Here is a 17,488-nt window from a genome sequence, read left to right as displayed (position 1 = left end):
GCCTACATTTTCCTACATGTTAAAATGGTTCTTATGAGGTATCTTAAGTTTATATGGGAAATTTCACATGTACATGCTTGTACCATGTTGACAAGTAACCAATGATTGTGTTTTTTAGTACTTTTCAATCATTTCACAAAGTTCACACGAAATCTTCTTTATTTATTTATTCGATAAAAAATGCATATTGCAATTGCAATGGATTTATTTTTTCCCGTGGATCCTTCCTAGTAAATACATGTGTAATATTGCAAACATTCCACTGTTGACAAGTATATTACGCCCACAATCCGAAACATCCTAGAATAAGAGCATGTTTGACAATTTTTTTTATAACAGGAGAGATAGAGACACTAATCTTAATGTGTTATTTTAACATAGGGTAGAGATGAATTGCATAAGCATGTGCGTAGACTCGATGGAAAATGAATCAATGATTCACATATCTATACTATCCCCTTGTTTTTTCTTTTCTTTTCTTTTTTTTCTTTTTGTCTTCTTCCAACAATTTAGCTTTTGAGTTTGGTAAAGATTTGTTTCGATTTAGTAGTGGTTTAGCAAATTCCAGTGAACAATATTAAAAGAAAAGTATTGGATTTGCTTGTAAGCTTAAAAAACAGAGATAATGCATACGTGTAAAAAATGTGAAAAGTATTCTGACTCTCAAGGATGATAAATTTAGTGAGCTAATAAGCCATAAAAGTTAATAGCTTGCCTATGATGATGAATTAAGAGTTTTGGCGTTTTTAGGTTAATAAGCATTTTGTGTTGATAATAAGCCTTTATTAAGATGAGAGCATTTATTAAGCGTTTTTAGATTAATATAAGCATTTTGAGTCGCTAACTTAGTTTGTTTGTTCAGATCTACATCTACTATTTGAGTTTTGAGTAGTAATTTAGAAAGTGTTACCTCTCTACAAGGAACCGGTGTTTAGGAAATTAAGAAAATGAGTTTATCTTAATTTCATAAGGAAGCATAGTATATTAGTGACTTATGTTTTACTGATGTCAACTCATGTTTTATTATTTTTAGGTTAAAATATATTTTTTGTTTCTATAAAATTAGTAAAAAAAATTTGTTGTTATAAAATTTTTCATCTATTTTTTTTATTCTTATAAAATTATAATATGTTACTTTTTAACTTATTTTTATCTCATAACTCTAGTCCTTATAAATGACACTTTTACTAAGGAACTTTGCCTCAAAGTATGACATTTGATCCATCTTTAATGGGATCCTTATACTTTTTTATAGCCTTTGTCAAGGATGACATTATTTCAAGGAAGCTACAGGTACGATAGCTTTCGAATTTAGTAACCATCGAGTTGAAAGTTGCAGTCATGAGCCATTGTCAAATGAAAGTCCAAATGCAAGGCATAAGAGGACGATTCTGCCCCCACTAAACTAATTTGATTTGGTCTAAAATTAATTTTGATAAGTTCAAATTTTAGTGATTCTTTTTTGGTATATTTATTCGAGTGATTCTAACTTGCTTTACTTTTCTATATTGTTTTTATAAAAAAAACGTTATATTTTTAAATAATTATATATTAATAATAAAAAATTTGACTTAATAGATACTGTTTTATATAATATGATATTATTTATTTTGAAATATATATCATAAAACATATTTTAATCATAATTCTTTACATATTTAATTTTATAATTTTTTTAATTCGTAGAAATATAAGACAAATACCAAAATGTTTACAACATTCTATCAAATTTATTATGAAATGGTCATTCCCAAAAAGAATTAATTATTATTTTAGTCATTGAATTTATGATATATTTTTTTGTCTTTGAAATTTAAAAATAATTTTTTAGTCCTTGAACTTTGACAAATCATTTTTTAATTATTAACATAATAAATTGACACTTTATGTCTTTAACCACTTTGTGGTGATTTTTTTTTACACTGATAGTTTTAAAAAGTAAATTCAAAATGAATCAACATTATGACTTAATTTGGAAAATCAATCCATTTTCTTATCAAACTGGTTTCAAAAAATTTTAAAATAAATATAAAAATTGATCTATGTTATCAAAACTAGTTTAAAAAAAGACTTAATTACTGCTTGAGTTTCTGAATTTGAAATGTGTTTTTTTTAGTCCCTAAAATATAAAAATGTTTTTTTTCTTGAATTTTGACAAATTATTCTTTAGTCTCTAGCTTAATAAATTGATAGTTTGTGGTAGTTTTTATCTTTCATAAATTAGTTGTTATTTTTAACCGCATTTTAAAACTATCATAGTACTAAAAATCATCATCAATTTATTGTGACAAAGATTAAAACAAACAAATTGTTAAAATTCAGGACAAAAAAAATATTTTTAAATTTCAAGGACTAAAAAATCATATCCCTTAAATTTAAAGACTAAAATAATAATTAAGCATTCCAAAAATATATAAGTAATCCAGAAACATATTTCATAATATATATTCCAGAATAGATTTATACTTTTGGAATATGTGTATTGGACACTCTTCTAAATACTTCAATAAACACTTAACAAGATTTTTCTCATCAACAACCCTTTTGACCGTTCACTTTCCTCCAATGTTGTGAAAATCAGTTAGGTCATTGATCTCATCGAAACACTGGATTTGCTAGGGTGAGACAAGGGTGTCTAGTGAGACCTAAAGGTCATTTTTGCTCATTCAGTTGGTTTTAAAATTTTCATGGGGTGTAGGAAGCAATAGTCTCTTGGTATTCCCACACCAATGCCAAACAACATATCCAAATGGCCATGGCTCGGTCCAAATGAAATTTCTTAGGGAGTTACTATTGGTCCCTACAAAGATTGCTCTACAAAACTTTAAACTCTCTGAAAAAGACTATTTTACACCCCTATTCAAACACTTCACCCCTCATTCTTCTCCCCTTCTTCTTACGTATGTCTTCCTACACAATAAAAACAAAATTTCATTTTGATCTTCATTGACACACACAACGGAATCATATTCTGGTTGTATATTTTTTTATTAAAAAAAAACACAATGAAATCATATTTATGTTGTATTTTTTTGTTTTTATGATTTTTTAATTAATTATAAATGCAAGTTATCCTTTTTAAGTAATTAAATTAATTGTGATATAACTTACCATTTTTAATAATACTCAATATATTTTTTCAACAAAATAAAATTAATTGGATGCAAGTTACCATTTATAAAGATAATTAATTTAATTATTATAAGAATTATCTTTATTAATTGTAAACAAATTAATTCATGATATTATTTTGATTTGAACTAAAAAGAATAATTTATGTCATCATTAATTTAAATTTAAATAAAAAGGTAATTTATGTAACAATTAATTTGATTATTGTTAATAAAAGTAATGTGTGTCGTCATTAATATAATTTGTATCAAAATTAATTCAAATAAAAAAGGTAACTTAATTCAAGAAAAAATGTCTAATGAAAACACATTTGCATTGTATAAAAAAGGGGTGCGAAAAAATATTTGATGTATTTCTGTTTTGGATTTTGTACACAAAAACACATTTTTGTTGTGTAATTTCTTCACACCCCATCTTTATACAAAGGAAACATTAAACATATTTCTGTTGTTATACTTGGGACGGAAAAATATTTGATGAAATCACAATTTCATTATAATAAGAGGGATGTAAAAATTGTATAACAAAGAAATCATAATCGCATGGAAACATAATTTTGGAATAAAAAATTTCTGCTCCTTAACAGTGGCCAAGAGCAATTTGCAAGTAACTCCCAATTTCTTAAGTTTACTCTTCACTTGGGCCTGTATTCTCCAAGCGGCAATTAAAATTAAAATCCCTAAGTTAACTACCAAATGCTTAAAAAATGTCATTCTTTTACAGCCAATATATATATATATATATATATATATATATATATATATATATATATTAATGAAACCGGACAATAATTTACTTGAGTGGGGAAAAAATAGGTTTGACACTTCAATTTTTAGTTCATTCATAACTCACTTTTTTATTCAATTTTTAATACGAAACCAGTTAATTAAAGACGTGTGAATGCCTGATCATTTCTAAAACAATAAAAAAATATTTAAATATGGATACGCACAAGTAATTTAAAATTAATACCTATTTACCACTTTATAATGTTCAAATAACATGTTTTTTAGACCAATATGGATTCGAATTGACCATACCATAAGGAAAAAGTCAATCTTTTCTTTTACGTGGGTCAGACATTATAGTCCTGAGGACATTTGTTTTTCACACCCAACAAATTGCTAGTACACTCAGTACAAGATAAACAATTGTCCTTTCGTAAAGTTGATATAGATTACAAATTTGTAAGTTTATTATGAATTAAAAATCCATATTATGGATTAATTTAAAATTAATGGCTCATGAACGAATCAAATCTATGACTTTAACATTATTAGCACGACGCTTAATAGACCAATTACGTTATAAAATAATTAATGTAGTTATATATAACACTAAATTTTTTAATGTATATTTAATAAACGTGTAAATTTATATAATAAATTTTGTAATAATTAACTTTGATCTAATAATTTATTTATTTACATATATAAATTGTAAATAAAAATCATAGGTTTAATAAAAATTTATATAAGTAAATAAATATGTTATTAACATAAATCTACTAGTGCATTTTTTGGCCTTATTACAATTAATTTTAATCTAATAATATATTTTTTTCTATATATAAATTTTAAATAAAAATCATAGATTTCATAAAAATTTATATATGTAAACAAATTAATTATTAGATCAAAATTAATTGTCACAAAATTTATAATCTAAACTTACACGTGCGTTAAATATACATTAAAAATTTTAGTGTTATATATATATATAGGGATATTAATTGTTTTATAACATAACTGACCTAACAGTTCAGTTGGTTAAAACATTGTGTTAATAACACAAAAGTCACAGATTTGATTCCTGCATGACTCATTAATTTTAAATTAATTTGTAAAATATATTTTTGAAAAAACAATATTGATCACTTACAAATTATGAATCCGTATTAGACTTATGAATTTACAGTCCGTATTAGCTTTATGGAAGAACAATATTGAAATTATTCATCATATGCTGGGTATATCAGCCATTTGTAGGGTGCGCAAAGTTCTGATTATATCAATAAGCCCAGCAATTCCCTTCACTAAAGCACAACAAGCCCTATCCAAATTGGGTGGTCCAAACGAAGCTCCGTAAGGCTCCACTTTTCACTTGGGCCTGTTTTAAGCAGATTTAAAAATTAAAATGCCAAATTGTCAATGTCAACTACCGAATGCTTGAAAAATGTTACATGTTTTGTTTTTAAAACACTAACAACCATGAGGAAAATAAATGAACATTTTTTTAATGAAACCTAGCAATAATTTACATGACTGGGAAAAAAAGAACATGGGACAAAAGGGAGATGGCACTTGTCATTCATATCTCACTTTATTATTTAAATTTTAATACGAACCTGACAATTAAAAATGCGAGAATGCCTGATCATCATTTCAAAAACAATCCACAATCATTTAAATTAGGCTATGCAAAAGAAATTTAAAATTTATACCTGTTTACCACTTTGGAATGTTCAAACAGCATCTTATAATAATATGTATGATGTATCTCATTGAATAACTTCATATTCAAAGTTATTTTTGTTTTAACATGCATTATTACCAAATGCCTAAAATTGACTTCATCAATGCAATTTGTAGTCTATTTTCTATCTACTCCCATCTGCATCAAAACTTGGGACAGTTTTAAGGGCACCACTTTTTAGTCTTTATGAGAGAGACTAAATTTGGGAGTGGACAAAGCTGGGGTGGTTGGATATATTGTAAAGATGCAACACTAATGGGATCACATATAATGACGTGCTTCGCAGGATAATAATTCTAAGGCGGCTAGTTTGGAAAGGTCTTCCATGCGGACCACAAACTTAACCAATTGGCTTCTAGTTGCATCGCCACCCTTTTTTGACCCTTTTTTATTTTAATTTCTTTTCATATACTAATTTGCAATAATTTGGCAATTTCCTATTGTACAATATTCTTACGTTCAACAAACAAAAATATTCTCACTCACTGCTTACAACTCCCTACCATTACGCTTTATAACACACACACACGCATATATATATCTTTGTGTGTGTATGGTTTGGCAATTATATATGTGTGTGCTAGATTAAAATTTGGTTTGGCAACGAAGCCTGGACAAATTAAAAAGATTAAATTGTACAATGTGCATGCTATGTATGCATTAAGATACAATAAGGTATCTGCTTTATTTTGTTCAAACCAAAAACAAAAGGAACCAACGACCAAGTAGTACTAGTATTAGGGGTATGCTAAACTACTTTGTCGAATTTTGTGGTACTACTAAACATATACATATATTTCAGATATGTATTCTTTTGCATACAACGTGACTGAACTAATAAAAGTAAAAGGAAGGAACCGGTAAAAGAGTTGCAACATGATTGAGACTGTAACTTTCATTTGACTAAAATGAGTAGATTTAGAGAATTAGGAGTTCAGAGAAGGTGGACGTATGCGTAACTAATCGACACTGCAAGAGCCAAGAAAGAGGCGTGTAATGTCTTTTATCCATTTGCCTTGTAAGAAAGATACTTAGAAATGCTTGTTTTTTTTCCTACACTACATTGTACTCATACGCTCAACTATGATATGTTAATAGAACTTCAACTTCGCCACTACTCTGGGTAAGGAAAAAGAAAGAAATTAAAAAAAGTGCAAATGATGACGTGTTGTCTGCTTTGAATTTTCCTTCTCCCTTCACTTTTTTATTTATTTATCAACATGCATATGTGTATGTTCCAAAGAAAGAGTCAGAGACAAAGACAGGGTCAAGTGTATTAGGTGGGAATATGGAACACTAGGGGTAGACAAACTCAAAGCTGCAAATACCTCCTCTCCCATTTACCACGTTTTTGAACTTGAACAAGAACAACCCCTCTCTAATTTTTTCCCTCTGTAGTACTCAATAGTGAGTAACAATGCTTTAATGGGTGCGGATCAAGTTTCTGTCTTTTCCATCTTATAGCACACCCTTTTTCTTCAGAAAAAAAAAAAAAACACCATGTTAGGGGAAGCGGGTAAGAAGGACAAAGCCCCCCCCGGTGGTGTTGCATGGAAAACTTATTCTCGTTCTGTTTCATGGACTGATAGGTCTCCCAATAGCCGCAAGCCACCGACAAACAGCAAAACAAGACCACTTTTGCCACCCCTTCAGCCTCTCTCAATCAACAAACGCAACGTGGAGGAATGGCCTAGTGCTGGATCTGATGATCTTGGAGTTTGGCCACTTCCTCAGACTCCAAGAGGCTCCTCAACCTCCTCAAGTCAACAACAACCCACCAAGGATTTTCTCTTCAAGAGGGACAAATTGGCCTTCTTTGACAAAGAGTGTTCCAGAATTGCCGAGCACATATACTTGGGGAGTGACACGGTAGCCAAGAACCACGAACTCCTCAGGCAGAATGGAATCACTCACGTTCTCAACTGTGTTGGCTTTGTTTGTCCTGAGTATTTCAAAGGTGATTTTGTGTACAAGACACTTTGGTTGCAGGACAGCCCCACTGAGGACATCACAAGTATTCTCTATGATGTGTTTGATTACTTTGAGGATGTTAGAGAGCAAGGTGGGCGTGTCCTTGTCCATTGTTGTCAAGGGGTTTCTCGATCAACGGCTTTGGTGATTGCTTACCTCATGTGGAGGGAAGGGCAGAGCTTTGAAGATGCTTTTCAGTTTGTGAAGACTGCAAGGGCTGTCACAAACCCGAACATGGGTTTTGCTTGTCAACTTTTGCAGTGTCAGAAAAGGGTTCATGCTATGCCTGCAAGTCCAAATTCTGTTCTCAAGATGTATCGTATGGCTCCTCACTCCCCCTATGACCCTCTTCATCTTGTCCCCAAGATGGTTAACCAGCCAGGTTCACAAGCTCTTGATTCTCGTGGGGCATTCATTGTCCATGTTCCTTCTGCTATCTATGTTTGGAATGGGAAACATTGTGACTCTGTGATGTCATGCAATGCAAGGAGTGCAGCCTTTCAGGTGATCCGTTATGAGGGGGCAAAAGGTCCTATTTTGACAATCCACGAAGGTGAAGAACCACCCGGGTTTTGGATTGCTCTTTCTATTGAGCAACGAATATCAGGTGATTCTGAAAAAGAAGTGGTGATCATGGAGGAGCCCTCTGAAGGCATGGAGAGTGCTGTTGAACCGGTTGATTCTGGGATGACTACTGGTCCAAGAAAAATTGATGCATATGATTTGGATTTTGAGATTTTCCACAAGGCACTTGCTGGTGGGGTTGTTCCACCTTTTTCCTTGTCTGATCCAGGATCAGAAACTTGTCTTCCTGCTAGAGAACAAGGTTGGGCAAGACTGAGGAGGAAGTTTGCTAGTGGATTGCTCACATCCCCCAAATTCATCTGTGATGCTGATTCAACCCCATGCAATGATCATCAACCTAGTGTATCTGAGGAAGCTGCATATGAGCCTTTGTCACCATCATCAATTCCTCCGTGTGGTTCACCGGATTCCTTTGAATGCTATCCAAATAGGGAAAAAGGTAGTCCTGAAGCCATGGACTTCTCTGTTCATGGTGTTGCTTCATCATTGCCACTGTCTCCTACCGGCACATCAAATCCTTTTCCTTGCTTCATAAGCTGCATTCCAAAATTCAATTCCAAGTCACCAACACTCTCACCTTCAAGTTCTGATTACGCCAGTTCATTTACTTTTTCGCCTTCCTCTACCAACTGGTCCGACTTGTCCTTGGTGTCTTCTCGGCAGCCATCACCATCTGGCCTTGAATCGGCTGAACCCTTTTATGTTAAAGACGCGTCTTTCTCAGAAAATTCCACTTTACTTCACAAAGATGTCTCTTCACCCTTGGAAGAATTTTCAGCTAATCACACATTTGGAGGGGCGAACTCCAATTTGCAGTTGAAAGGTTCTTTCCTCTCCATCGCCGAGCGCAGAGGGAATCATCCACCGCCTCTGATGTTGCTACCCTCAGCCAGTGAATCCTCTCATGTCCCCAAGAACAACGTGGTAAGATCACTGTCTTTCTCTTTGCCTGAATTAGATGATAATGTGGTGAAGGATGATGATACTTGCAAACAATCTGACCGTGAAAACAAAGGAAAATGGCTAATATCAGATGACTATATTATTAGTTCAGGTGTTGAACCGCAGAGTGAGATTAATGACAAAGAGGATCGTGGTACAGAGTTATGTAATAAAATGGCTGAGCTTGACATAGAGGAGAAAGGAAATGGGATGAGTTGAGCACGAATTCTGCAAATTTTGGATGTAAATTTGCAGCGTGCCCAATACTGATGATTTGTGATTACATGCATATTATAATTGCAATTGAAGTACATAACAGTTGCTAAATTGAATATGGAGTCCATCTTAACTCGTCAGGAATTAATGTTAATGTGTACAAGTTAGTAGAAGTAGCTTACGGTGTTGTAGAATGAATCATCATCTGTCATTAGTTACTGCTTCCATTAATTAATAAACAATTAAGTTTCAAAACCCATATTTAACTTGAGTGATGGAACGCTGATTTCTTTTAGTCTGCCTGCTTATACAATTGAAGTACATAACAGTTGCTAAATTGAATATGGAGTCCATCTTAACTCGTCAGGAATCAATGTTAATGTGTACAAGTTAGTAGAAGTAGCTTACGGTGTTGTAGAATGAATCTTCATCTGTCATTAGTTACTGCATCCATTAATTAATAACAATTAAGTTTCAAAACCCATATTTAACTTGAGTGATGGAACGCTGATTTCTAATAGTCTGCCTGGTTAATTAGTCGCAGACAACTGTTAGTTTGCAGGGTTTAAATACAACACGGTTTGCCAACTAACAATCATAGAATTTTTAACAGTAAATTGTGTGAAAAGAGGCGTTTTTATCTATAATCATAATTTTTTTGTTTGGTACTTAGGAAGGTGAACAATGGTCTCATATTTTTGTGTAGCAGTTGATTCAATTTTTTGCTTGGTTTTCAGGAGGACTGCAACTAATAACATCCGAAAGATGGATAATAAGAATAAGCCTTCAAATATTTTGCCTATAATATACTGAAATCAGGACATGCAACCTGAATTGCTGATGGTGGTTCGGTAATTTGTTCATATAACCAAAAAGATGATGGTGGCTTCGGTAATTTGTTCATATATGCCAAAATACTACGGATAGGTGACACAACAGATGTAGGCTTGTTTCTTAAAGTCCATTGTTGGACCTTAACAATGCCATTGTGGGACCCAGCGCACTGCATCTCATGGCTCTATGGGACCATGACCTCGTGCTAGAGCTCTCTCCTCCTCTACTCCAACCATCCTCCTTCGACAGCTTGGCCTTCTTTGCTTTTAATGCCTCGTTAATTTCGTCCCACACGTTTACTTCCCCATTTTCTGTAAAGAAATTCCACATGTTTAGTGCATCAAAATGTTTTCATTTTTCTATAGACCATACACTCCAATAATCGTAAAGTGTACATTACCTTTAGCAGTGATATGACCTCTTTCTGGCTGGCAACTTCCCATGGTAGTTTGATCAGCTGCGAGTTTTTCATCAGTGCTACCATTAGTTGCTTTTGCCGCAAGTTTTTCTTTGGTAATATCATTAGTTGCTTTTGTTGTCTTAACCCAAGCATCACTAGAAACAACTACAGTTTTCAAATCAGGATTGCCATGCTTAACCATTCGAACATCAGCAAGCGATGTATACTCTATCTGTAGAAGGAAAACAATGTCATTTTCATGCAAATAAGCAGCAGCATGCTAGTTCTATTAAAAAAAAAAGTTTTTTGAAGATTCAATTAAAATTAGGGCTTTAACACTTTGTCATGATACAGAGTAAGATAAAACTAAAAACTTAAATGCACCGGCACAAGATGTCTGGATATTAGCTGTTTTATATACCTGCAATCCATCAATTCATTGGATTAACATAAACCAGGCACCACTTATATACTGTTTACCATAGTGGACATATTGAATTCTCCTAAACCAAGCACCACTTATATATTGTTTACCATAGTGGACATATTGACTCCTCCCCTACTATATAAGCTACGGTGCAAAAATGAAATAAACGGGAAAAAAAATGAAATAACTTTATTACCTCTAAAGAACCATTCTCTTGATAAGGGGATGGATTATACTGTACAGAAGATGCATCCTCATCTATTTTTTTCTTAAAATCAAATGGATATTCTAAAACTGGTTCCAGCCAAATCCTGTTTGATTTAGCATCATACCGAGATATTTTCCCAACCTGCAAGGACATAGATGTAATACGTATTAAACTTCTGATGCAATTTTGTTTTCAATAATGTAATCCAAAAGCAGACTTGATATGTACCCTAAAGGAGGAAAGTTCCGGAGTCCAAGATGCTGTTAACTCAATCAATCGATAAGCAATTACATCACCTTCCTGCAGTGTATACATAAGTTATTAAAAAGCACCAAAAGAGTACCATGCAACAGAATTTACAGATTCATAGCACTGAATACAGATAAGAATTTGAAGGGTATAACCAAAAACAGCTGAAATGGCTCCTAGCATATTGCAACAGGTTAATTAACTTCTAGGATACTGAGCAGAATAAGAAATGCCATAAGGATACATTAGGGGGTAGGAAAGAAAAACACCTTAGGCAAGCTTGTATAATAAGGTTTAAGCTTATCAAAATCTATTGCATTGGATGGCTGTTCCTTTTCAGCATTCCGAACTGTAGGACAATCTTGACTGGAATGTTCGTAGCCATCCTGTTTACGGAATGACATTCTCTCTTTACCCCATTTCTGGCCCTTCTTCTTGTTGGTAATTCCATTCCACTGAAATATTTCCTGAAACATTCAGTTTACATTTACAAATCAATTGAAATATCATGACAAAAATAATAGCATATCTCCTGATACTCTAATACCTCCAAAGTTTTGACCATATTACAGAACTGAATGGAATTACATCTGTGCACCAAACTTTGATTAGTTAATCAAGATAGTAAGTTTTACAACTTCAAGCTATTCTTAGCCCTTTAGTGAGAATCAAAATATGGATTACACAAGCTGTTCAAGTGCTATCAAATTTATATCTAGTAACATTGATTCCTTTCAAAGTATCTCCCGAGAATAAACCTATATAATTTTGTTAGCTCCCTCCCGCCTATCCTCATTACCCATCACACACCCAAGAAAGGACTAAGAGTGAAGAAAAGGCTGTTTTGTAAATTATGTACTTCCCAATCACAAGTCACTTCTGACTGGAACATTCTTCATTCTCCATCAAGCCCTAAAGTCTAAAACCCCAGATAAAACATAAAGTAAGAAGTTCAAATGCAAATAATAATAATCTTAATGCATAGTACAATTTTCTGCAAAATTAACATATTAAATTGACTATTTATGATGGAGAGTAAAACACAGTGGAAATTGTAAATCTTTTATTGAGGAAAATCAAACCAACCACTGGAAACTGATCCTGTGTCACTGCCTGATCCTGATCTGCATCAAATAGAGCATGGACATGTATCAGATCATGAAAGCAATTAATCCCGAAGCCCAAAAACACAATTGCTACTTTAAAATTTTATAGCTGAGATCTGCATTCAAACCTTTCTTAAGGGGCTCAAACCGAATGTGCCCTGGCCTAATTTCCACAGGAACAATGTCATCTTCTTCTCCACTTTCTTCATCAGGTTTTTGATGTACATCAGAAACAACACAATTATTATCTTTGATAGGTAATTCTTGTCCATCTTTTTCAAGCACTGGAGTCTGATGGGGCTGACAATTTGAACAAAAGAACATTTCCTTTCAGAAAAAATGATTAAATACATTATGCAAATAGTAAGCTTAGACAAGTGATCCAAGAAAACTGACAAATGATTTGCAAAATGTATTTAATCATTTGTCAGTTTTCTTGCAATACTATCACCTGGGGACAAAAGTCTATAACTCAACAAGTCAACAATATCAAATACAGCTAGTAAATTATCATTCACAAGCAATGTTATCAATTGCAGATCGCGGAAAATGGCAGAAAGCCAATAATTTGCTATATCATATAGAGGATAGAGTGCAGGACTGCATGCAAATAGTGAAAGCCGCATAATGGTTGAAATAAATGATATATATATCAATACATAAATCATATATAAAAAAAATTAAGTTGTATGCAAATAAAAATAAAATGCATAAAATTTGGCATGATATAAACTCAAGTTCAATGGCCCGGAGACTCGTTGAAGATGACCAGAGGATGCAGGAAGAGGTGAATAAATGTTAATGGAGGAGTGGAGGAGTCCTTCCTTGATCCTTACATGAAGCCATGAACAAGGGATTACATATGGGATTAGTTTAACAAATTTTACATGCATGGGGGGAGTGGGACACTGGGATTGATTGGGAAAAAGGTCACATGCAGTCCCACATCCATCTATTGAGATGCCGCAATAGCAAACAAAGTCATGATTGCGAACCAACGAATTCCACAACACAATGGCACCGTAGAACCACTATAGTGGCTATTTAACAACACTGTTCATAAGATCCTATCTCCATAAATACATCTACAGTAGCATTACAGAACCAAATTACCTTCTTCTCCTTCATCTCATTCTCTAATTTTAGTTCCCTCAGCCATCTTCTTTTAGCTTTCTTCCGCCGAGCACTTCTGCTAGGCAACTGACAAAATAAAATTAAAGTGTAAATACTAGACATCCCCTGTTCTTTTGTGAAGAGATGGAATAGCAAAGTATTGACTATTGAAACAGGATAAAATGACCAAGTGAGATGAAGTATCCAGAAACATGTCCATAAAAATGGAAATTCCTAAATCATTCGCCAACTAATCTTCACAGACCACAGTATACTATCATGAACTAAATAAGAAAGCCATCCTGCTTTTATTTTCATAGGGACAGGAGTATTTTATTGACCAAATACTCAAATTGGTCCTCTATATACATGGGACATAGAGTTGATTCTTCAATGATTTTTAGATATCAATTTGGTCCCTGATTGTTTAACACATGAACATCAATTAATTCACTTGATGTATTGGTATATCTTTGGACACCAATTTAACCCCCAAATCAACACTAATTTAAAGCTATGAAGGACCAAATTGGTGTACAAAATATTTGGAGGACTAGAATGATGTTATATATATATCCTTGGAGGCTCGATTTGAGTATTTAATCCATTTTATTTCAAACCCTATTATTTGGCCACATCAAGTCCTATTAAACACATGTGAACATATCCAGATACACCTCATTTTACCTTTTTAGGGAAGGAAGGACATGAGAAAAGTCAGAAAGTCAACTACAAGCAGAAGTTGCTAATTTGACTTGAAGGAAATATATATATTTTTTACTTGCTATATCATACCTCAGCATTGATAACCAAAGAATCAAGCTTAAAGCCTTAAACTGGAAATATTCTTCATATGTTTACAAGTGAAATTTGGTAAACTTTTAAAGAAAATCAAAATGTGAACGGATCATCATGACAACATGGAACTTTATTATTTTTAATTCAGTGCAAACAAGAACTATATGTGAATTCAAAAACAGTGCAAATAAAGTGTTACCTTTTTAGTTTCGCTTTCATCTTGAGGCTGGACAAACCTGTACAGCATATCAGAGAAAAATAAGGAAAAAAAATATATTTTTATTTTTGATATTCCGGAAACCAACATCCTCATCATAAGGGGACAGGGATTTCAAATTGGAAGAAACAATAGGAGGAACTCAGGAATCAAACAATCTACACATAACAGAAAAGCTTATTGTTTTCTACTCCATCAAAGCACAACTCTTAATTTACAAACACAGACAAATAAATATAAAATAACCAAGATAAAAAAACACCAGACATGCACACAAAATTGTCCATAAAATTTTATCAGTTTATTGCCTTGCCCAAAAAGGACAAAATATACACTGCAATGCACAATCAGATAAGGAAAATACATCATTTGACATATTATATAAATCACAAATGTGAACAAATTGCACCTTGTTTCATCACTTGTAGGATCACTTTTGTCATTCTTCTGTTTATTAAGGTTGCTTGACTTATTTGACTGACTAGATAAATTGGAATGCTTCTTCTTGTCCTTCTTGACAACACTCAATTGGTGATGAATATGGCCTTCAGAGCTTCCGTTTTCCTCCTCGTGGACCTGAGGAATGACTGACAAGTTTTCGGCAGTAGACAACTTAATCTTCTTCTGACTGAATGTAAAAGATAATGGAATCAAGTTAACAACCCAAATAATGTTTAAATGCTCCAATAACTACTCAAAGTTCCAAACAAGGGGAAAGAAAAAAAGGTTTCGAAGGAAAAAGAGAGATCCCTAGTTAATCATACACTCAAACAATTAAAGTTAAAAAAGGAGCAGAAAGATTAATGCCATTGCCCAACTTACTCCCACATACAGAGATTTGCCAAAATATGTTACCTAGTCAGAGCAGAAAAGCAACCTCACAAAAGTTACTTATACAAAACTAGATTCTGAAACACTCAGAGAAGAGAAAACACCTCCTAATAAATAATGCTGAAAAGACTCTGACAACTTTATAAGCTTTGTTGTACTAACAATTAAAAATTTGAGGAAAAAACAAACCTAGGGCTCTTGAGCTTCTTTGAAGCTTTTCTTTTCTTGGAGACAACATTCCTGTCCGATTCAGATTCCACATAAACTGCATCTTCAAGTTGGTCATCGCCATCCTTGTGGGACATGGTTTCTTCTCCCCCAGACTCCTCTTGAAGGCCCTCAATTGTGAGAAGTTTCGGAAGCTCAATAGACTGATTCTCACAAGCCGCAGGTGGCAGCATTGCAGGTTTATTATCATCAGTTGATACGCTTCCTTTTCTCTTCACACTACCACAAATACACAAGCATTATAACACAGCAAGCAGAAACTATATATTGACAGCAACAACACATGAATGAGAGTGAAAACTGAAAGAAAAAAAAAAACACCGATAATTGCATAAACTCACCAAACAATGTCCTTATCCTTCAAAATGCAAGTGGATTCAAAAGATGGCAAAACAAAACCATCCATCTGCATTAAAAAAAACGGAACCACCACAGTTATCCAAAATTTCAATCGTCAAAGCAATATACTCAACAGCTCAATAAACCAATCGAATCATCAAATGAAGATATGCGAATTTGTTTCATGATTGTTAAAAATGATGATGATGGGAAAGAGTAATCGAACAACATGCATATATGCATACATACCGATAGGACGATGCCATGGGGACAGGTGCGGTGGAGGCGGAAAGTGTTGAGTAGATGAGAGGCAACATCGGAAATGGCGGTGTGTTGGGGTTTAAGCAGAAACCAGCAACGCTTGAGCCCTTGCTTCTTCTTTGACTTGCTCAACATGCCACGATCCTCGAACACCACGCGAAGTCTCACCGTCTCCGCCATCGTCGTCAATGGTTTTTCCGGCAACCGCTGCTCAGTGCTCGCTCGTTCGTTTGACCTCTTAAACCCTTGCTAAGCTTATAAACGGTGTCACACACACTGGCCTGGCTGAAAAAGACCAAAGTCACCCCGCTAGTATAGTTTTTTTTTTAAGATTAAAGTTCAAATAGAATTGTTTTATAATCATTTTTTTAAAAAATAGCTCGAATTTTAAAAATTGAGAAACTTGTTAGTCATTCGATATACTTGTGAATTTCTAGTTTTCAAATTTTTGTCATTTTACTTTTTTAATTTAATATTGAAACTTTAATCCAAAAATTATATTGATTTGATATCATTTGACAATAATCAAAATGTTTGTAATGGGCAAAGACTAGGTGATAAGACTTTAACAACAATGATAATTAACTTATAACAATCAAAACAATAACAACCATGATAGTGTTTGTGATAGTTACAATAACAATGATAATCATCATAATAGTAATAATGTGATTATAGTGACAATGATAGTTGTGATGATTGGTATCAGTGATAACATTGATAATAATAACAATGCGATAATGATAATGACGGTAAATTATGATATACTTGGTGACAGTGGTAGAGCAGTAATTACAATGAACGTAGAGATAAATAATTAGTATTATTGTTTAATAAGACTCTCATATCATTATCATACATACTATCATATTTGTCATCATTTTATTATTCTCATCAATCATTATCATTATTGTTGTCAAGAATAAGGCAGATCGACTAGTTTAACTAGGTAAATTGACAACTGATTTGTCAAGAATGAGGTCGTTTGCTTATCTTTTTGATGCACTTTTGACATTTTATGAGTTGATTGTTCAGGGACTTACAACTAGAATATCAATTTCAAAGTCTACTTTTAATTTCAATATTTACAACTATTGCAGTCTTCATTAATCCAAGTTCTTTCTACAACAACATTGATTTACACCTCTATGCACTT

General features: G+C 33.1%; 2 protein-coding genes across 6 annotated transcripts; one reads left to right on the top strand and one right to left on the bottom strand.

The window, feature by feature from the left end:
* Positions 1–6,293: 6,293 nt before the first annotated feature.
* Positions 6,294–10,560, top strand: LOC100775448 (protein-tyrosine-phosphatase MKP1). 4 transcript variants are annotated; one of them, XM_003538544.5, is made up of 2 exons: positions 6,294–9,087; positions 10,059–10,560. In XM_003538544.5, the coding sequence occupies exons 1-2, from the start codon at positions 7,108–7,110 to the stop codon at positions 10,071–10,073; spliced, it is 1,995 nt and encodes a 664-aa protein (XP_003538592.1). In that variant the 5' UTR covers positions 6,294–7,107; the 3' UTR covers positions 10,074–10,560. The 4 variants fall into 4 exon arrangements, with proteins under 4 accessions (XP_003538592.1, XP_006591486.1, XP_040862877.1 ...); XM_006591423.4 differs by lacking the exon at positions 10,059–10,560 and adding an exon at positions 9,218–9,580; XM_041006943.1 differs by lacking the exon at positions 10,059–10,560 and adding an exon at positions 9,213–9,580.
* Positions 9,939–16,614, bottom strand: LOC100776892 (coilin). 2 transcript variants are annotated; one of them, XM_006591422.4, is made up of 13 exons: positions 16,321–16,614; positions 16,074–16,138; positions 15,694–15,951; positions 15,083–15,301; positions 14,656–14,692; positions 13,659–13,745; positions 12,674–12,845; positions 12,526–12,563; positions 11,709–11,906; positions 11,419–11,490; positions 11,179–11,331; positions 10,556–10,787; positions 9,939–10,466 (listed from the first exon to the last, which is right to left on the bottom strand). In XM_006591422.4, the coding sequence occupies exons 1-13, from the start codon at positions 16,510–16,512 to the stop codon at positions 10,276–10,278; spliced, it is 1,914 nt and encodes a 637-aa protein (XP_006591485.1). In that variant the 5' UTR covers positions 16,513–16,614; the 3' UTR covers positions 9,939–10,275. The 2 variants fall into 2 exon arrangements, with proteins under 2 accessions (XP_006591485.1, XP_003538595.2); XM_003538547.5 differs by having other exon boundaries at positions 11,709–11,894.
* Positions 16,615–17,488: the final 874 nt, after the last annotated feature.

This window comes from Glycine max, chromosome 11, assembly GCF_000004515.6.
Source record: "Glycine max cultivar Williams 82 chromosome 11, Glycine_max_v4.0, whole genome shotgun sequence".
In the NCBI taxonomy this organism is placed as follows: domain Eukaryota; kingdom Viridiplantae; phylum Streptophyta; class Magnoliopsida; order Fabales; family Fabaceae; genus Glycine; species Glycine max.
Note: the sequence above shows the minus strand (reverse complement) of the source record. Positions and strands in the feature narration are given on the sequence as shown.